The sequence below is a fragment of the Callorhinus ursinus genome, unplaced genomic scaffold, assembly GCF_003265705.2.
Source record: "Callorhinus ursinus isolate GAN/ISIS: 27379988/994484 unplaced genomic scaffold, GSC_fseal_2.0 scaffold65, whole genome shotgun sequence".
Taxonomy (NCBI): domain Eukaryota; kingdom Metazoa; phylum Chordata; class Mammalia; order Carnivora; family Otariidae; genus Callorhinus; species Callorhinus ursinus.
The window spans coordinates 7,314,392-7,336,060 of NW_027397127.1; the positions used below are offsets into that span (position 1 = coordinate 7,314,392).

General features: G+C 34.2%; 1 protein-coding gene across 4 annotated transcripts in view; it reads left to right on the forward strand.

Annotated features, from left to right (window-relative positions):
- Positions 1-21,669, forward strand: part of RBM41 (RNA binding motif protein 41) — an 82,327-nt gene that overhangs the window by 48,548 nt on the left and 12,110 nt on the right. For 3 of the 4 annotated variants that reach the window (XM_025853682.2, XM_073885694.1, XM_073885696.1), the window contains 2 exons: positions 9,406-9,553; positions 11,010-16,359. In XM_025853682.2, coding sequence (XP_025709467.1) covers positions 9,406-9,553; positions 11,010-11,176 — 315 coding nt within the window. In that variant the 3' untranslated portion in view covers positions 11,177-16,359. Of the gene's footprint in view, positions 1-9,405; positions 9,554-11,009; positions 16,360-21,669 lie in introns of those variants that run through there. The other variant, XM_073885695.1, reaches the window with a different exon arrangement.

Below are 21,669 nucleotides of genomic sequence, written 5' to 3' on the forward strand. Positions count from 1 at the left end.
GAAGTTACACTTTTAGTTATTTGCCCAATTTATTTGAAAACCAATATTTATACAAAAACCAGCATGTGAATGTTTATAATAGTTTTACTCATAATTGCCAAAAACTGGAAGCAATCAGGATGTCCTTCAATAGATGAATGGGTACATTCACCTGAGCTGCAGCTATACAGTGGAATATAATTAATCAGTTAAGAGAAATGATCTGGCAAGCTACAGAAAGACATAGAGGAACTATAAGTATATTAATAAGTGAAAACCAGTATGAAAAGACTACATATTGTGTAATTCCAATTATATGACATTCCAGAAAACACAAAAACATAGATATAGTAAATAATCAATGGTTGCCAGGAGTTTAGGGGGTTGGGAAAGAGGAATAGGTGAAGCATGGGATTTTTAAGGTAGCAAACTTATTCTGTATGATAATGTAATAGTGGATGCAAGATACACATTTGTCAAAACCCATAAAACTGTACAGCTTAATAAAGAGTGACCCTTAATTACACAAATATTAAAAAATCATTTGAGAGGTGGGGGAACCCCAGGAAAGAATGCAGACTATGACAAGAGAATCTGTGTTACAAATATGTGAAGCAACCCCAGTGAAGGTATGGGGGGTGAAAAGTACTGACTTAAGTATCTTTGGAAATATGTGGAGTCTAGAAGACTAAAAACAGAACTGCACATAATCACTGTTCACTGTACCCTAGTTAATAAGGTTGTGTCTCATGGGGGTACTGGTTAGCAATCCTGATACTGATATATATGTATAATGAGATGGAGCAATTAAGTAGATGGATGGCAGATGGTGGGAGCCAGCTTTCTCACTGGTGGAATTTACAGATAAGCAAAGGAAAGAAGCTAGAATGATCCATTTAATGGTTTAGAGTTAGAGACATCAGTATGAAATCATGTTTAACTTAACATAGTTATTAAGAGTTACATATAAAATATAGATATGTATATTATACTAACACAGGTTAGTATAAACATATAAACATAATAAATTTTTTCTCTGTCAGCCGAGAGGATCTAAATGAGGTGATACTCCAGTAGCAACAAGCATGTTCAGCACCCAAATCTTAGTTTGTAATACCATTTTCTAATGAAAGAACCAAGGGGGCACCTGGGTGGCTCAGTTGGTTAAGCATCCAACTCAATTTCGGCCTGGGTCATGATCTTGGGGTCATGAGATTGAGCCCTGCATCAGGCTTTGTGCTGAGCATGGAGCCTGCTTAGGACTCTCTCCCCCTCTCCTTCTGCCCTTGTCCTCGCCCCCCCCAACCCTGGCTCGCACTCTCTCTCTCTCTCTATGTATATATAAAAATAACCAGGGCTCCTTAGAGAAATTACTGATTCTAGTACTGGGGCAGGAAATATACAAGATGAAACTTGAGGATTTTGTAGTGACAGAAAGTAGAAAAGTGCTGGAAATACCAACATAAAAATGTTGGGTATATGTCAAAGGAGCACAGGAGCCAACTGAGTTTCCAGTGACCAAAACTGGAACAATTTGTGCAACAAACTTAGGTAAATTAATATTGGATTATAACCTAAAGTATAGAATAAATAGCTATGACTCCATACTGATAATAAAATGATTGAGTAAACCTAATAACTGGGGGAGAGAAGGCAAATATCCCACCCAGAAGAATTCTAAATAATTTATATAGATGCTCCATCTCAAACTAGGGGAGCATAACTTCCACTCCTTAGTTATGAGCTCTTGAGTGACTTTCAAACAGTACAGTATGGAAAGGCAGGAAAAAAGAGTAATATTACAGTGTAGAAAGCTAACACTGCCTCAGCTAGGTAATCAAGGCCAGCGTCAACAGTCATTAATCATGTCAATAGCATGCATGCTTGATATAATGGGATCAAAAATGCATTTTCCTCTCTGGTCTTCCTTCTCATAATCCATAACCCCAATCTAACCATGAGAAAAACAGCAACAACAACAAAATTCTAGTAATGGGCCATCCTACAAAATACCTGACCAGTACTCCTCAAAACTGCCAAGATTTTTAAACAACAAGGGAAGTCTGAGAAACTGCCACAACCAAAGAGGAACCTAAAGACACATGAAAACTAAATGTACTGTGGTACTCTGGATGGAATCCTGGAACAGAAAATGGACGTTAGGGAAAAACTAAGGAAATCTAAATAAAGTATGGACTTTGAGGTATCACTATTCATTCATTGATTTTAACAAATGCACCATAGTAATGTAAGATGTTAATAATAGGGGAAACTGGGTGTGGAGTATATGGGAACTCTTTGTACTGTCTTCTCAGTTTTTCTGTAAATCTAAAACTATTCTAAAAAAATAGTCTCCTTTTTAAACATTTAAAACAGATACCTGCAGAAGAGTGCATACAATATAATACTATTTATATAAAGTTCAAAACATACAAAATAATACTGTATATTGCAGAAGGATGCCAGGAAGTTTCATCTTGTATTATCACTTGGAGTATCTGTTTTTCTGTTTCATAGAAATGTTTATCTTGTTTTTGAGCCTAGCTGTATCTTTGTGCATACCTTTACATATATGAATATATATGTGTATTGTTGATGAATACATACATATATACCCATGTATATGGATGTGTGTGTGGGTGTGGTGTGTGTGTGTTTGGAGTAGAGAAGATGCATCCAAGCAAGAAGTGACCAAGCCACCTCGACCAGAAGTCTTCTTGATTTTTTAAAAGTGTTCATATCAAAGCGAACGATCTTAGTATGGATCTTTCCTACTTGGTGAGAAACTTGTAGTATGTTCCACATACTCCTTTCTACAGTTATTTAATTTGACGATGCTTTTATGTTAAGTATTTCAGAGCCAAAACTCTAGATCACTTGAATTTACTTAAGTGAATCATAGGTCAGTTAATCTGTGCCTTTGCCTTTAAGATACAAGTATAGTTAAATGCTAAATATGTGAAATCTAGCTCCTAAACTCTTTGAGACATAGAGTCTCTTGCTTATCATAGTGTTTAATATATTTATTTATGTTTCAGTGGTTAACTTATTTAAGTGGGCTCTATTTTCTGGCTCTTCACTTGTGCTTCTTCTGTCTGAATTCTTCTAAAGTTCCATTAAACTATAAAGGATATAATTTATTCCAGCTAACATATAGAGATTTTTTCCTCCATCTTTTTTTATAGTAGTAAAACACGTAACTTGAGATCTACCCTCTTAACAAAATCTTAAGTGTACATTACAATATTGTTAACTGCAGGCACAGTGTTGTATAGCAGATCTCTAGAACTTTTTCATCCTGCATGACTGAACTTTATAAACATAGAACAGCAGCTTCCCATTTCCCTCTCCTCTCAGTCCCTGACAACCACCATTTTTTTTTGCTTCAATGAGTTTGACTACTGCAGATACAACATACAAGTGAAATCATGTAGTATTTGTCCTTCTGTTACTGGCTTATCTCACTTAGCATAGTGCACTCAAGATTCACTCATGTTGTAGCATATGACCAGATTTCCTTCCTTTTTCTGGCTGAATAATATTCCGTTGTATATGTGTATACCACATATTCTTTATCCATTCATCCATGATGGATGTTTCCACCTCTTGGCTATTGTGAACAGTGTTGCAACAAACGTATTAAAATATTCTGATTTTAATTCTTTTGGATAAATATCTGGAAGTGGGATTGCTGGACCATATAGTAGTTCTATTTTTAATTTTTTGCAGGACCTTTATACTGTTCTCCATAGCAGCTGTACATTTTACATTCTCCCAACAGTGCAAGAATTCCAATTTGTCTACATCCTTATCAACTTATTTCCTACATGTATTCTTTGGGAAAATGTCTATTTAGGTCTTTTGCCCATTTTTAAAAATTGAGTTGTCTTTTTGCTGTTGGGTTGTAAGAGTTCCTTATATATTTTGGATATTAACCTCTAATAAGATAGATGGTTTCTAAATATTTTCCGCCATTCTGTAGGTTGCCTTTTCACTTTGCTAATTGTTTCCTTTGCTGTACATAAGTGTTTCAGTTGATACAGTCCCACTTTGCTTTTGCTGCCTGTGCTTCCAATGTAATATTCAAGAAATTGACAAGGCAATGTCATGAAGCTTTTCTCCTACCTATGTTTTGTTCTGTGAATTTTAGAGTTTCAGATTTTATGTTTAAGACTTTAATAACATTTTGAGTTGATTTTTGTATGTGATATAAAATAAGAGTCCAATTTTATTATTTTGCATGTGGATACCAACTTTTCCCAACACCATTTGTTGAAGGAACTGTCTTTCCCCATTGTGTTTCTTGCCTCTCTATTGATCAGTTGACTGTATATGTGTGGGTTTATTTCTGGGTTCTAGTCTGTTCCATTGGTCTATATAACTGTCTTTATGGTAGTTTACTGTTTTGATTGCTATAGATTTGTAATATGTTTTGAAATTAAGAAGTGTGAGGTCTCCAGTATTGTTATTTTTCAAGATTTCTTTGGCTATTTGGGGTCTCTTGTGGTTCCATATGAATTTTAGGATTTTTTTTCTATCCCTATAAAAATACTGTTCGGATTTTGATAGGAATTGAATTAAATCTGTAGATCACTTTAGGTAGTATGTAAATTTTAACAGTATTGTCTTCCAGTCCATGAATATGGGACAATTTTGCGTTTGTGTCTTTAATTTCTTTGAGCAATGTTTTGTGGTCTTCAGTGTACAAGTCCTTAACTTCCTTGGTTAATTTTTTTTAATTGAAGTATGATTGACATAAAAAAGTTGTACATATTTTTTGTTTGGTTGGGTTTTTTAATATCAATTTTTTAAAGTATTTATTTGAGAGAGTCAGAGATAGCAAGAGAGAGCATGAGTGGGGAGGAAAGGGAGAAGCAGGGTCCCTGCTGAGAAGGGAGCCCAATGCAGGGCTTGATTCCAGGACCCTGGGATCATGACCTGGGCCAAAGGCAGACACTTAACCAACCGAGCCACCCAGGTGCCTCAATTTTTTATTTACATTCTAGTTAGTTAACATATAGTGAAATGTTGGTTTCAAGAGTAGAATTTAGTGATTCATCACTTACATATAATACCCAGTAAAGCTGTATATATTTAATGTATGCACCTTGATGAGTTTGAAAATAAGTGTACACCATTAAACCATCACCATATACAATGCTCTAAACTTAACCATCACCTCTAGAAATTTCCTCCCTCCTTTTTCTCTATTGATAATAACATTCAACATAAGATCTAGCATCTTAATCAATTTTAAATATCTAATACAGTATTGAAAACTGTATGCACTATGCTGTACAGTAGATGTATAGGACTTACTCATCTTGCATAAGTGAAACTGTATACACTTGATGAACATCTCCCCAGTTACCCCTCCTCCTAGCCTCTTGGTAAACATGATTCAACTCGGCTTTTATGAGTTTGACTGTGTTAGATGCCTGATACAAATTCCCATTTAGTATTCTACAAATTCTCATGTGGTATTTGTTCTTCTGTGTTTGGTTTATTTCACTTAGCATAGTGTCTTCCAAGTTTTTATTGTAGCAAATGACAAGATTTTCTTCTTTTTTAAGGCCAAATAATATTCCATTGTATTTATACACATTTTCTTTATCCATTCATCTGTCAGTGGACATTTAGGTTGTTTCCATGTCTTTGCTATTGTAAATAATGCTGCAATGAACAAGGGAATACACGTATTTCTTCCAGATCCCAATTCCAGTTCTTCTGGATATATACCCGGAAGTGGGATTGCTGGATTGTATTTTAGTTCTATTTTTAATTTTTTGAGGAACCTCCATACTGTGTTCCATGGTGGGTGCACCCATTTACATTCGCACCAACAGCATACAAGTTTCAGAATTTCTCCGTATCCTCACCAACACTTATTTTTGTTGTTGTTGTTGTTGTTGTTGTTGTTAATAGCCATCCTAACAGGTGTGAAGTGATATTTCATTGAGGTTTTGATTTGCATTTTTTCCTGATGATTAGTGATATTGAGCATCTTTTTATATACCTGTTGACCATTTGTATGTCTTTTTTGTAGAAATGACTATTCAGGTCTTTTATGCATTTTTAAAATTGGGTTATTTGAGTTTTTTTTTTCATTACTGCACTTTAGGAGCCCCTTATATATTTTAGATATTAATCCTTTTTCAGATACATGATCTGCAAATATTTTTTCCTATTCTGTGTATTGCCTTTTCACTTTGCAGATTTTTTTTTTTTTGCTCCTAATTTTTGTATGTGTCCTACAACTTGACTGAATTTATTGGTTTTACCCATGTTAAAACAATTAATTGTGGAGTCTTTAGGGTTTTCTACATATAAGATCTTGTCATATACAAACATAATTTTACTTCTTCCTTTCTCATTTGGGTACCTTTTACTTCTTTATTCTTGTCTAATTTCTCTGGCCAGGAGAACTAGGTTGAATAGAAGTGACAAGAGTGGGCATCCTGGTCTTGTTCCTGATCTTAGGGGGAAAGCTTTCCAGTTTTTCACTGTTGAGCATGACATTAGCTGTGGGCCTTTCATATTTGGCCTATATTATGTTGAAATAAATTCCTTCTATTCCTAGTTTCTTAAGCATTTTTATCATGAAAGGGTGTTGGATTTTATCAAGTGCTTTGTCTGCATCTATTAAGATGACCATGTGATGTTTATCTTTTATTCTGTTAATGTGGTATATCACATTGATTTTTGTATGTGGAACCATCCTTCCATCTCAGAGATAAGTCACTTGGTCATGGTATATGATCCTTTTAATGTGCTTTTATATTCATTTTACTACTTTTCTGTTGAGAATTTTTGCATCTATATTCATCAGGGATATTGGCCTGTAGTTCTCTTATAATGTCATTTTTTTTTTCTTTTGGTATCAGGGTAATGCTGGCCTCCTAAAATTAGTTTGGAAATGTTCCCTCCTCTTCAGTTTTTTGGAAGAGTTTGAGAAGGATTGGCAATAATTCTTTAAATGTTTGGTAGAATTCACCCATGAACCCATCTGGTCCTGGGCTTTTCTTTGCTGGGAGGTGTTTGATTACTAATTCAATCTCATTACTAGTTCTAAATCTCTTTAGGTTTTCTATTTCTTCATGATTTAGTCTTGGTAGGTTGTATGTTTCTAAGAATTTATCCTTCTCTTCTAGGTTTTCCAATTTTTTGGCATATAGTTGTTCGTAGTAGTCTCTTGTAATCCTTTTTATTTCTGTGGCATTAGTTGTAACAGCTCCTCATTTATTTCTGATTTTATTTGAGACTTCTCTCTTTTTTCTCAGTTGAGCTAAAGGTAGTCAGTTTTGTTAATCTTTTTTTTTTTAAAAAAAAACAGCTCTTAGTTTTTTTTCCCAATCTCTTGTTTATTTCTGCCTTAATCTTTTTTTCTTTCCTTCTAACTTTGGGCTTAATTTGATCCTTTGTCTAGTTCCTTAAGTTGTAGAGTTGTTTATTTGAGATCTTTTTCTCTTCTCTTCTGTTTTTTGAGTAGTCTCCAATGCCCGAGGTGGGGCTTGAACTCAAGACCCTGAGATCAAGAGTTGCATGCTTGACCGATTGAGCTAGCCAGGTACCCCTGAGATCTTCTTTTTAATGTATGCATTTATGACTATAAAATTCCCTCTTAGTACTACTCTTGCTGCATCCCATAAATGTTGTTATGTTGTCGTTTCATTTTCATTTGTCTGAAGATATTTTCTAATTTCCCTTATTTCTTCTTTGACCCATTGGTTGTTCAAGAGTATGATGCTTAATTTCCACATATTTGTGAATTTTCTAGTTTTCCTTCTGCTCTTGGAAGTGAGGTATTGAAATGTCCTAGTATTATTGTGTTGCTATCTATTTCTCCTTTCAGTTCTCTCAATGTTTGCTTCATTTAGGTGCTCTGATGTTGGGTGCATATATATTTATAGTTGTTATATCTTCTTGGTGAATTGACCCTTTTGTCATTATATAATGTCCATTTTTGTCTCTTGTGACAGTTTTTACTTAAAGTCTATTTTGTCTGATAAAAGCATGGCCACCCTGCTTTCTTTTGGTTATCATTTGCATGGTATATCTTTCTCTGTCCTTTCATTTTCAGCTTATATGTGGCCTTAAAATACAAAGTGAGTTTCCTGTAGACAGTTGTAGTTGGAACTTGTTTTTGTATTCATTCAGCCACTCTGTCTTTGGTTAGAGAGTTTAACATACTACTTGCTTGTAGAGTAATTATTGATAGGAAAGGACTTACTATCGCCATTTATTGTTTGTTTTCTGTCTTGTAGCTCATTTGTCCCTCTTTTCCTCTCTTGAAGTTTTCCTTTGTGTTTCATTGATTTTTTGTAGTGATGTGCTTTTTTCCTTTCTTATTTTTTGTTTATCTTATATAGGTATTTTCTTTAGGGTTACAATGGGCCTTCCTTAAAACATCTTATAGTTATAAAAATCTATTTTAAGCTGGTAAGAACTTAAATTTAATTGTATTTGAGGGTTCTTTGTTGTTTTCTTGAATGTTTTTTTTTTTATAGCATCCCATTCCTAATAGAATATTGTCTCATTCCTCTGAGAGTATTAGTGATGATTTTTTGAAGTTTTCTTCACCCTGCATGGTCTGTTTTTTTTTTTTTTTCCATTTGCTTTCATTTCTGTTTGTTCTGTTCTCTCTTTGACATTAGAGGCTTTCCTCAGATGCCTGGTAATCTGTGCCCATACTTATGAGTAGGGGCCAAAAAGCAGACGAGTGGCCCTTGTTAACTTTTAGCTTCATTTTAAAGTCATCTGGTTGGTCCATTTGTTGGAGAAATTCCCAATGCCAAACCACTATTTTTTTTTTATCTTTTCTCTAGGGGCTAATCATATTTAGTGTGCATTATTTCTCTTAATCTCCTTGTGTTCAGATACAGTATTTATACCCTCATCTGTGTCTGGCATTTCCCATATTCAGAAAATGAACTACCACTATTCACTGGGATTGGGATTGGCCTTTACCTGGTAGCTAGTTTTAGGGGAAGATATTTAAGATCTAGTTGGTTTTTAAACAACTTTCAACCTACCCACCTTATCTTAACCTTATCCCTTTACATTCATTCTCAGAAGTACCTGAAGCTATCAGTTCCTAAACTGTTTGAGGATTCTTAGGTGTATACTGGGTTGGTTCCCGGCTTTCCCCACTGCAGGTTTAAGATTCACCTTTCTCGAGTACACTTATCTAATTATTTTCCAGCTTCCAGAATATTTCTGCTATTGCCTCCTTTCCTTGTTCTTTCTTATCTTGTGGGTTTGTGGGTTTTTTTAAGTCCCTATAGTTTTAGAGAGTTTTCTGTAGGGAGTGAAATTAGATGCATGTATTCAGTCTGCCATCTTTATCTGAAACTAATTTTAACCAAAGTGAAATAGTTGCCTTACCTTCCTCATGTGATATTTCTGTTGATCCTCGGTTTATATTAGGTGTTATACCTGAAGAACCTTAGCCCTCGGGTGACCGAAAGAGATCTTGTCTCATTGTTCGCTCGGTTCCAGGAGAAAAAAGGACCACCAATTCAATTCCGAATGATGACTGGACGAATGAGGGGGCAGGCTTTTATCACCTTTCCCAGTAAGTAGCTTCTTCTGGATAATCAATTGTAGCATCAGTTCGTTGGAGATTATTTATACCCTCTCTAATTTAAATCTAGCCCTTTCATTTCTCCATAGTAATAAGAAGCATGTGCTTGAACAAGCGCATGGGAAGAAGGAAAGAGAAGTAAGGAAACTATGTTTTCAGTGTTCCACTGTCCTCAGTTTTCCCCAATCTTGGCACTTCCTTCTTTCTATCAAAATGTACCTTTTCCCTTTGCTGATGATAGTATTTCTAGCTTAAGTTATAATTATATTACTTATTAATATATTGGTATTCTTGTCAGAATACTTGTACTTGCCTTATGCCCTATTCCTTTGGGACTAAGAGACTATAAGTTAACATGCTAATTCACTAGTAATTCATAATTAGTGAATGATGTTAAATTCTTTTAACAGTTGTTTCTATCTTAATACATGACTTCAGTATCCTAATTAAAAGAACAATGATATAGGAATTTCATTTTCTATAACAGACCAGACTGTCTTTTGGTGGTAGCTGGGTAGGAGCTATACCTTTCATTATCCCTAAACTATCATTACTTATAAATAGCCTAGTAGTCTATGTATAGGCAAGTACTTTTACATGTAAGCAGTACCAAAACTCCCCTTCACTTTTTTCTTACATTCTTATGCCATCTTTCCTATCATGTTGAAGGTTTGTGGATCCTCTATACTAGTGGTTTTTATATAATAAAAAGATTTTATAAACTAAGTACTTTAAAGTGAACAGCTGTTTTACTAATAACAGTAGTATAAAATTTGAAAATTTGTAGTATATACATATGTGAGACATAAATTGGTTTAGTCTAAAGACATTGCTTGTCTCCCTATGATTTCACAGACTCTGAGCAATAATTCCACTTCCAAATTTCCCACATCCAGGCTCTGAGGCCCATAGATTGAAAACTCCTGCTATACACTGTATACTCCCATACCTCAAGCATCCATATGCCTACAGGAATTCTCAAGCTTATTTATCCCAATGAGGGCTCCCACTCTCCCATCAAAAGAAAAAAGTAACAAAATGTCCTCAGTACCATGATAACATCTTTTATTCATATCATCCAATTTGAAAATGATTTCATTATCACAATACCTGTAATCTGTTATCTAAGATAGAGGTTCATATGTTATTAGTTATAGCTTAGCTTTCTTTGGCACACTGTCTATATTCTTGTTTCTTTAACCTTATCTTTGCATTAGGAGACACTGTAAACATCCATTTTAAGTTTTTATTGTCATTATTCTTAGCCATTAGTTTAATCTTGCTGAGTTGTATGAATTTGAGATTATGGAAAAGGTAATAAAATTAAATAACTATATAGCCTTATAGCCTATATTTAACTCCAAGGCAAAACAACATAAACTAAACTTGGAATGGAATTGAATTATTAAGCCCAATGTAAGTTGGTGTTTTTTTCTTTCTCTTTTAGATAAGGAGATAGCAAGGCAAGCATTATATCTAGTAAATGGATATAAACTACGTGGGAAAATACTGGTGATAGAATTTGGAAAGAACAAAAAGCAACGGTCAGACCTCCAGGCCGCTTCTCTCATATCATCTGCTCCAGATAACACAGCAGAAATCAGTGGTAGCTAAAAGATATATAGATGGTGAGTCCCAGGAGGTCTTCCCTGCATCAGAATCTTGGATCTAGAATTTGTGTATAGATAGCAATTTGTTTGGATTTGAAGAAGAGAAACTAACTGAGGGAGGGAAGAACTAAGATAATCCCTCTCAGTTTCAGAATGAATAGCTAGAAAACATATTTTATAATCAGACTATATAGGACAGACATATGCCAAGTATGAAGCATAGGGTAGAAAGAGTATCATTTTCTCAGGATAAATTACAAATGATTATTTCTAAGGATTTTTTAAGATCTTTATAATTTATCTGGGGTCTTCAATATTTGTCTGTAAAGATAACATTCTTTCCAAGATTGCCTCCTATATGCAGAAGTAAAACACTAATTAAATGTTGAAATACTTATTTACTAGAGCTCATTTATCCCTAATTATATCCACCTAGTAAATAAATGACCACCCCAGGCCTAAACATCAACAAATGCTGTTGAATGAGAACTATCAGCAGTGACAGTATGTATTTTCATAAGTCAGTCCACATATTTAATCAATGCTTCCCCATAAAGTTATCAGTGTCTTCAAAAAGCTATATATTTTTCTAATGAAAGCATTTAGGTCAAAATATTGATGTTCTCATAGTCATTTAAGCTAGCTACCATTGAGTAATCATTGAATTCAAAGCAATAAACATTGAGTGACTATCTAATATATATTATATATTAGGTATATGAATTTTAGAAGAGGAACATACTAGCAAACAATACTAAAGGAGGGTGGGAAGAAAGCATTCTCTAGAAGAGAGCCACCCATTCCCAAATCCCTCGGTTTGTTTGTAGTTGCTGGAGAATAGAAACAAAATATGATATAGATGAAGTAGTACAAACTTTGGAATCAGACCTGTGTTTGAACTTCACAGCCACACTTACCACTTCGTGACCTTGGCAAGTCACTTAATCTGAGCCTCAGTTTTCTATCTATAAAACGAGGATAATAATACTACTTACCTCATTGGGTTGTAAGTATTAAATGAGATGATATTATTTTGGCTGAAGAACAGCAAGGAAAAAAAATGAAGAAGGTTGAACAGAGAGTAGGACCATTAAGCACTCAAACATACTTGTAATGAGAGGACCAGAAAAAAGAGAAAGAAAGAAGCAGAAAAAATATTCCAATAAATAATGGATGTAAATGTCCCACATCCAAGAATTTCAACAAACGCCAAGTAGGATAAAGAAGAAATCCACAGACACATCATAATAAAAATGCTAAAACTCAAAGACAGAGAAACTCTTGAAAGTAACAGGAGAAAAGTGAAGCATCATTTACAAGAGAACCCCAATCAGATTAACAGCTGACTTCCCATCAGAAACAATGGAGGTGGCAGTGGAATAACATATTCCAAGTGCTCAAAGAAAACAACTGTCAGTATAGAATCCTATATCCAATAAAGCTGTGTTTTAAAAAAATGAAGATAAAATGTAAGTCTTCCCACATAATCATAAACTTGTTGCTGGCAGACCTGACTTACAGGAAACATTAAAGGAAGTTCTTCAGGCAGAAAGCAGTGACCTCAGATAATAATTTAAATCTACACATATAGGAAAGTAGCATGGGTAAAGGTAATTACATAATAAGAGACAGTCTAAATGCATTTTTCTTTTCTTAATTGATTTTAAAAGTAATTTTAAAAAGCAATATGTACATAGTTGCATTGTTGGGTTTATAACATATAAAAATGCAGTATATTTGCCAATAATAGGACATAGGAGGTGGGTGGAGGCAAAGCTGTATTGGACTATAGAAATGACTCCAGATGGTAACTCAAATCTACAGGAACAAGTGAAGAAAACAAGAAATAAAGTTAATATAAAAAAGCATCAAATATTTATTTGCTCTTCTTTCTTCTCTGAGCTTCTTTAAAACACATAAAATTATATCAAGTAATAATTATAACAGTGTATTGGGTTAATAATGTGTAGAAATAATATGTATAACAATAATAGTATAAAAAAGTGGGGAAAGAAGGAGGTTCATATGGGAATAAGGTGTTTATATCATTGGAATTAAGTTTATATATATCTGAAGCCAATTCAGTTAAGATTTGTATGGTAAACCCTAGAGCAACCACTACGAAACTAACTGAAAATATATAGTGAAAATATTATTAAAGAAATTTAAATTTTTCATTAGAAAATATTCAGTGCAAAAGGATGAATAGAGAAACAAAGACAAACTCCAGAGACATGTAGGAAACAAACAGTAAAATGGCAGTCTTAAGTCCACCTATATTAATAATAACAATAAATATGAATGGATTAAACCAATCAAAGACAGAGAGTGTCAGACTGGGAAAAACAAGCAAGATTCACCTCCATGCTGTTTGTTGGAGTCACACTTTATATTCAAAGACACAAACAGATTGAAGATAAAAGGATAGAAGAAAATAGCGGTCAAATGGCAACTGTAAGAAAGCTGGAGTGGCTATACTAATATCAAATAATAGACTTTAAAACAAAAAATGTCATTAGACATAAAGAGTGACATCTTATAATGATAAGAGAATCAACCCATCAGAAAGAGCAAAGTTATATATGCGCCTAACAGCACAGCACCAAAATACATGAATCAAAACCTGAATTAAATGAAGGGAAAAATCCACAAGTCTACAGTAAGAGTTGGGGTATTCAGTATCCCATTTTCATTAATAGAACAATTAGATAATAAACAAGGAAATAGAAGACTTGAACAGTGCCATAATGAACTAGACCTTAAAGTGATCTATAAAACACTTTACCCAGCACGAATGGAATGCACATTCTTCTTAAGGGCACATGAAGTATGTCCAGAATAGATCATATCATAGACCATAGAACAAACCTCAGTAAATTTAAGTGGACTGAAATCATGCAAGGTATGTTTTCTGACTCCTTGGAATAGAGTTAGAAATCAATAACAAAGTTGAAGGACTCATAAACATGAATTAGACACACGTTTAAATGACCGATGGGTCAAATAAAATATCACAAGGGAAATTAGGAAATCCTTTGAGATGAATGAAAATGAAGACATGACATACCAAAATGTGGGGTGCACCAAAAGCAAAGCTTGGAGAAAAATTTATAAATACTAATGCCTATATTTAACAAGAAGAAAGATCACATATAAATAACCTCAATTTTATGCCTAAGACACTGGGAAAAGAGGAGCAAACTAAACTTAGAGTAAGCAGAAGGAAGAAAATAAAAAAGATTAATAAATGACAGGGAATACAAAAAGAGTAGAGAATGTCAATGAAACTAATAGTTGGTTCTATAAAAAAAGATCAACAAAAGTGACAAACCTTTTGTTAGATTGACCAGGGAAAAAAGAAGACTCAAATTACTGGAATCAGAAGTGAAGGAGGGACCATTACTACCAACCTTCTAGAAGTAAAAAGTGTTATGAAGGAGCCCTATGAACAATTATATAACAATAAATTAGATAACTTAGATGAAATGGAAAATTTCCTAGAAACCCACAAACTACTGGAACCAATGGAAAACAAAATCTGAAAATGTCTATAACAAGTAAAGAGGTTAATTAATAACTCTTAAAAATACCCACAAGAAAAAGCCTAGCCTCGAATGGCTTCTCAGATAAATTCTAGCAAACATTAAAGAAGAATTAATACAAATTCTTTACATACTCTTCCAAAAAGTAGAAGGAACACTTCTAATATATGCTACAAACATGGAAGAACGCTGAAAACATGCTAAATGAAAGAAGCCAGTCACAAAAGACTATATAATTATGTGATTCCATTTATATGAAGTGTCTAGAATTGGTAAATTAATATAGAGACAGTGGATTAGTGGTTGCTCAGGGCTGAGGGTGATAGCTGAATTGTATGAGGTTTCTTTAGAGGTTGATTAAAATGTTCTAAAATTGGTGAAAATTGTACAACTCTATGAATATACTATAAATAATGAATTGTATACCTTAAATAGGTGAATTGTATTTTTATGAATTATATCTCAGAGTCACCAAAAAAAGAAATTGGATACAACCCAACTGTCCATCAATAAGAAAATGAATGAATAAATCATGACACATTCATTTTAGTGAAATACTATACATCCATTAAAATAATGGAGTATATCTGTGAATACATTCTGATCTGTATGATGTGCAGAATTTTGTATTAATTTAAAAAGCAAGAAATGGTATAATGTGAATGCATTTTGTAAACAAAAGCATTTGTATATGTATGATACATGTGTATATAGGTATTTCTGAATAAATTTAGGAAAAAGCTGGGAAATATATATACCAAATTGTAAACCTTTTAGAAGTAGGATTAGATAGACTGAAAGGGGACTTTTGCTTTATAAAATTTTTAAAGTGGTGTGATTTGGGGTGATTTTTACTTTTTTCAGTTTTTTTAAATTAAAAAAAATTTTTTAATACTCTGCAAATGATTTGGCTTCCAGGATATTTGTCAGGCCTGCTCTGAGGATATCATCTAACTATACTCAGGACAAACTCCCATTCCTTTGATATAGTGCTCACTTAGGATTAACTCTTCAATTTTAAATATAGTGTGAGGGGAGGAAGTAAGTTATCCTGGTATAACCTCTTACACATGTTATCCAGGGACATACTTCTAAGCTGGACTTTTCAGAAGAAACTTAGTCCTGTTGAGTGGGAAATCTCAACTCTGCCCTTTGCTAGACCTGCAGATCACTAACAACAGAGGAAAATAAAAATGGAGGATGTCCCTCAACTGGTGCATAAACAAACTGTAGTATATCCATACAATAGAATCCTACTCAGCAATAAAAACTATGATGAACTGTGAAACATGCAACAACTTGGATGAATCTCAAATGCATTTTGCCAAGTAAAAGAAGCCAAACTCAAAAGGCTACTTAGAGTTTGATTCCATTTATATGATATTCTGGAAAAGGCAAGACTATAAGAACAGAGAAGAAATCAGTGGATGTCAGGGGTTAAAAAATGGCAGACTGATTACAAAATGGTAGCACAAGGAATTTGTTTTAATAATGGAAAGTTTCTGTATCTTGATTATAGTTACTTGAGTGTATGCATTTGTCAAAACTAGAATTATATGCCAGAAAGGATGAATTTTACTATATGTGAATTTTTTAAATAAATGTAATTTTTAATGGAGAGAAGTCATAAAGTATTGTTCCTATTCTGTGGTCTTTTAATTACATGGAAGACTTAAAGCCACTTAGCTAGTATTCCTTATTTTCTGCACACAGGTCAGCAGAAATCATCAGTTAAAAACATCTACATATACATACACACACAAACCCACTATAAAAACGTCAGAAGACAAACTAGAAAATAATTTGCCATGCATAAGGAGCTAATTTCCTTAAAATACAATATATATAATTTTCTTAATATACAAAAGTAAATAATGCGAGAAAAATATGGGTAAAAAAGAAAATGTATAGAAACAAATATAAATGACTAATAAACTAAGATAAATATTCAGAGTAGTAATAAAAATTAGGACAATGAGCTTTTTAAAAAAAATTTAGATTTATAGGAAAGTTACAAAAATAGCAAGAGTTACCATATATCCTTCACCCAGCCTCTTTTAATATTAACACCTTATATAACCATAGTATAATTATCAAAAAGCAGGAAAATAATATTACTACAGTACTATTAACTAACTCACAGACCTTATTTGATTTTTTCCACTTGTTCCACTAACGTCTTTTTATGATCCAGGTGCAAATCCAGTATCTCACATTGCATTTATTATTTATTGTAGTTATTTTGTAGAATGTCCCTAATTAGGGTTTGTCTCATGATTTCCTATGATTAGACTGAGGTTATATGTTTTTGTTAAGAATACCAGAGAAGTGATGTGCCCCCCTTTTTTTATATAGTTTCAGAGGTAGGATTTAGTGTTCATCAGTTGCATTAACACCCAGTGCTCATTACATCAACTGCCCTCCTTAATGCCCATCACCCAATTGCCTCATCCCCCAACCCACTTCCCACCTCCAGCAAACCTCAGTTTGTTTCCTAGAGTTCAGCATCTCTTATGGTTTGCCTCCCTCTCAATTTTCATCTTATTTTTCCTTCCCTTCCCCTATGTTCATGTTTTATTTCTTAAATTCCACATATGAGTGAAATAATATGGGATTTGTCTTTCTCGGACTAATTTCACTTAGCATAATACCCTCTGGTTCCATCCATGTCATTGCAAATGGCAAGATTTCATTCTTTTTGGTGGCTGAGTAATATTCCATTGGAATGGAATGTTCTTTATCCATCCGTCGATGGACATCTGGGCTCTTTCCAAATTTTGGCTATTGTGGACATTGCTGCTGTAAACATTTGGATGCATGTGCCTCTTTAAGTCACTATGTATCCTTTGGATAAATACCTAGTAGTTCAGTTGCTGTGTTGTAGAGTAACTCTTTTTAACTTTTTGGGGAAACTCCATACTGTTTTCAAGAGTGACTGCACCAGTTTGTATGCCCACCAACAGTGTAAGAGGGTTCCCCATTCTCTGCATTTTCACCAACATCTGTTGTTTCCTGAGTTGTTAATTTTAGCCATTTTAACAGGTGTGAAGTGTTATCTCATTGTGGTTTTGATTTGTATTTCCCTGATGCCTAGTGATGAGCAGTTTTTCATGTGTCTGTTGGCCAATTTTATGTCTTCTTTGGAGAAATGTCTGGTCATGTCTACTGCCCATTTCTTGACTGGATTATTTGTTTTTGGGTATTGAGTTTGATAAGGTCTTTATAGATTGTGGATACTAGCCCTTTATCTGATAAGACATTTGCAAATATCTTCTCCCATTCTGTAGGTTGCCTGTTAGTTTTGTTGACTGTTTCCTTTGCTGTGCAAAAGCTGTTTATCTTGGTGAAGCCCCAATAGTTCATTTTTGCTTTTGTTTCCCTTGCCTTTGGAGACGTGCCTACCAAGAACTTACTGCAGCTGAGGTAAAAAAAAAATGTTGCTGCCTGTATTCTCCTCTAGGATTTTGATGGATTCATATTTAGGTCTCTCACCCATTTGGGGTTTATTTTTGTGTATGGGTTAAGAAAGTGGTCCAGTTTCATTCTTCTACATGTGGCTATCCAATTTTCCCAACACCATTTGTTGAAGAGACTGTCTTTTTTCCATTGGATATTCTTTCCTGCTTTGTTGAAGATTAGTTGACCATAGAGTTGAGGGTCCATTTCTGGGTTCTCTATTCTGTTCCAGTGATGTATTTGTTTTTGTGCCAGTACCATATTGTCTTGAGGATTACAGCTTTGTAATACAGCTTGAAGTCCAGAATTGTGGTGCCTCCAGCTTTGCTTTTCTTTTACAACATTCCTTTGGCTATTCGGGGACTTTTCTGGTTCCATACAAATTTTAGCATTGTTTATTGCAGCTCTGTGAAAAATGTTGATGGAATTTTGATAGGGATTACATTGAATATGTAGATTGCTTTGGGTAGCATACACCTTTTAACAATATTTTTTCTTCCAATCCATGAGCATGGAATGTTTTTCCATTTCTTTGTCTTCCTCAATTTCATTCATAATTGTTGTATAGTTTTCAAAGTGCAGATCTTTTACTTCTTTGATTAGGTTTATTCCTAGGTATCTCGGGGTTTTGGTGCAATTGTAAATAGAATCGATTCCTCAATTTCTCTTTCTTCTGCCTCATTGTTAGTGTATTGAAATGCGACCGACTTCTATGCATTGATTTTATATCCTGCGACTGCTGAATTCCTGTATCAGTTCTAGCGATTTTTTGGTGGAGTCCTTTGGATTTTCTACATAGAGTATCATGTCATCTGTGAAGAGTACAATTTTGACTTCTTATGCTGATTTGTATGCCTTTTATTTCTTTTTGTTGTCTGCTGAAGCTAGTAATTCCAATACTGTGTTGAGCGACAGTGGTGAGGGTGGACATCCCTATCGTGTTCCTGACCTTAATCCCACTTGGTCACGGTGAATAATACTTTTAATGTACTATTGGATACTATTGGCTAGTATTTTGATGAGAATTTTTGCATCCATGTTCATCAGGGATAATGGCCTATAATTCTCCTTTATAGTGGGGTCTTTGGTTTTGGAATCAAGATAATGCTGGCCTCATAGAAGGAGTTTAGAAGTTTTCCTTCCATTTCTATTTTTTGGAACAATTTGAGAAGAATAGGTATTAACTCTTCTTTAAATGTTTGGTAGAATTCCCCTGGGAAGCCATCTGGCCCTGGACTTCTGTTTGTTGGGAGATTTTGGATTACTGATTTAATTACTTTGCTGGTTATGGGTCTGTTCAAATTTTCTATTTCTTCCTGTTTCAGCTTTGGTAATTTGTATGTTTCTAGGAATTTGTCCATCTTTTCCAGAATGCCCAGTTTGTTGGCATGTAATTGCTCATAATATTCTCTTATAATTGTTTGTGTTTCTGTGGTGTTGGTTGTGATCTCTCCTCTTTCATTCGTGACTTTATATATTTGGTTCCTTTGTCTTTTCTTTTTAATAAGTCTGGCTTGGAGTTTATCAATTTTGTTAATTCAAAGAACCAGCTCCTAGTTTCGTTGGTGTCTTCTTCTGTTTTTTTTTTTTATTTCTGTATCATTGATTTCTGCTCTATTCTTTATTATTTCTCTTCTCCTGCTGAATTTAGGCTTATTTGCTGTTCTTTTCCCAGCTCCTTAAGTGTAAGTTTAGGTTATGTATTTGAGACTTTTCTTGCTTCTTGAGAAAGGCCTGTATTGCTATATATTCCCTCTTAGGACAACTTTGCTACCAAACATTTAAAGAAGAGTTAATACCTATTCTTCTCAAATTGTTCCAAAAAATAGAAATGGAAGGAAAACTTCTAAACTCCTTCTGAACTGTCGTGTTTTCATTTTCACTTGTTTCCATGTAGTTTTTTAAATTCTTCTTTTATTTCCTGCTTGACCCAATCATTCTTTGTAGTATGCTTTTTAACCTCCATGTATTTGTGTTCCTTCCAAATTTTTCTTGTGTTTGACGTCAAGTTTTCAAGCACTGTGGTCTGAAAATATGCATGGTATAATCTTAATTTTTGGTACTAGTTGAGACCTGATTTGTGACCCATTATGTGATCTATTCTGGAGAATGTTCCATGTGCACTCGAGAAGAATGTGTATTCTGCTGCTTTAGGATGAAATGCTCTGAGTATATCTGTGAAGTCCATCTGGTCCAATGTGTCATTCAAAGCCATCCTTTCCTTGTTGATCTGCTTAGATGATCTGTCCATTGCTGTGAGTGGGGTGTTAAAATCCCCTACTATTACTGTATTATTATCAATGAGTTTCTTTAATTTTGTTATTAATTCCTTTATATATTTGGCTGCTCCCAAGTTGGGGCATAAGTATTTACAATTGTTAGATCTTCTTGTTGGATAGAGCCCTTTATTATGATATAGTGTTCCTCTTCATCTCTTATTACAGTCTTTGTTTTAAAATCTAGTTTGTCTGATATTGGTATGGCTACTTCAGCTTTCTTTTGATTTCCATTAGCATGATAGATGGTTCGCCACTCCTCACTTTCAACCTGGAGGTGTCTTTGTGTCAAAAAAGAGTTTTTTTTAAGCAGCATGTGGATGGGTCTTGTTTTTTATCCATTCTGATACCCTGTGTCTTTTTATTGGAGCATTTAGTCCATTTACATTCAGAATAATTATTTAAGGATAGGAATTTAGTGCCTTTGTAGAGTCACTGTTTCCATAGATTGTTCCTTTCTGGTCTTTGTTATTTTTGGGCTCTCTCTTTGCTCAAAGGATCCCCTTTAATATTTCTTGCAGGGCTGATTTAGTGTTCACAAATTAGTTTCTATTTGTCCTAGAAATTATCTCTCCTTCTATTCTGAATGATAGCCTTGCTGGATAAAGTATTCTTGCCTGCATATTTTTCCCATTTAGCATGTTGAATATATCATGCCAGTCCTTTCTGGGTGCCAGGTCTCTATGGACAGGTCTGCTGCAAGTCTTATGTTTCTACCCTTGTAACAGGTTAAGCATCTCTTGTTCCAAGCTGCTTTCAAGATTGTCTCTTTATCTTTGAAATTTGCAAGCTTCACTATTATATGTCAAGATGTTGACCTATTTTTATTCATTTTTGAGGGGGGTCTCTGTACCTCCTGGACTAGAATGCCTGTTTTCTTCCCCAGATTAGGGAAATTCTCAGCCATAATTTGTTCAAATAAACCTTCTGCCCCTTTCTCCCTCTCTTCATCTTCTGGGACCCTTATTATCCAGATATTGTTTTGCTTTATAGAATCATTGAGCTCTCTAAGTCTCCCTTCATGATCCAGTAGTTGTCTTTCTCTCCTCTTTTCAGCTTCCTTATTCTCCATTATTTTATCTTCTATATCACTGACCCTTCTGCCTTGTTTATCCTTGCTTTTAGAGTCTCCATTTGGGACTGCATCTCGGTAATAGCATTTTAAATTTCAGCCTGACTAGATTATAGTTCTTTTATTTCTGCAGTAGGGATTCTCTAGAGTC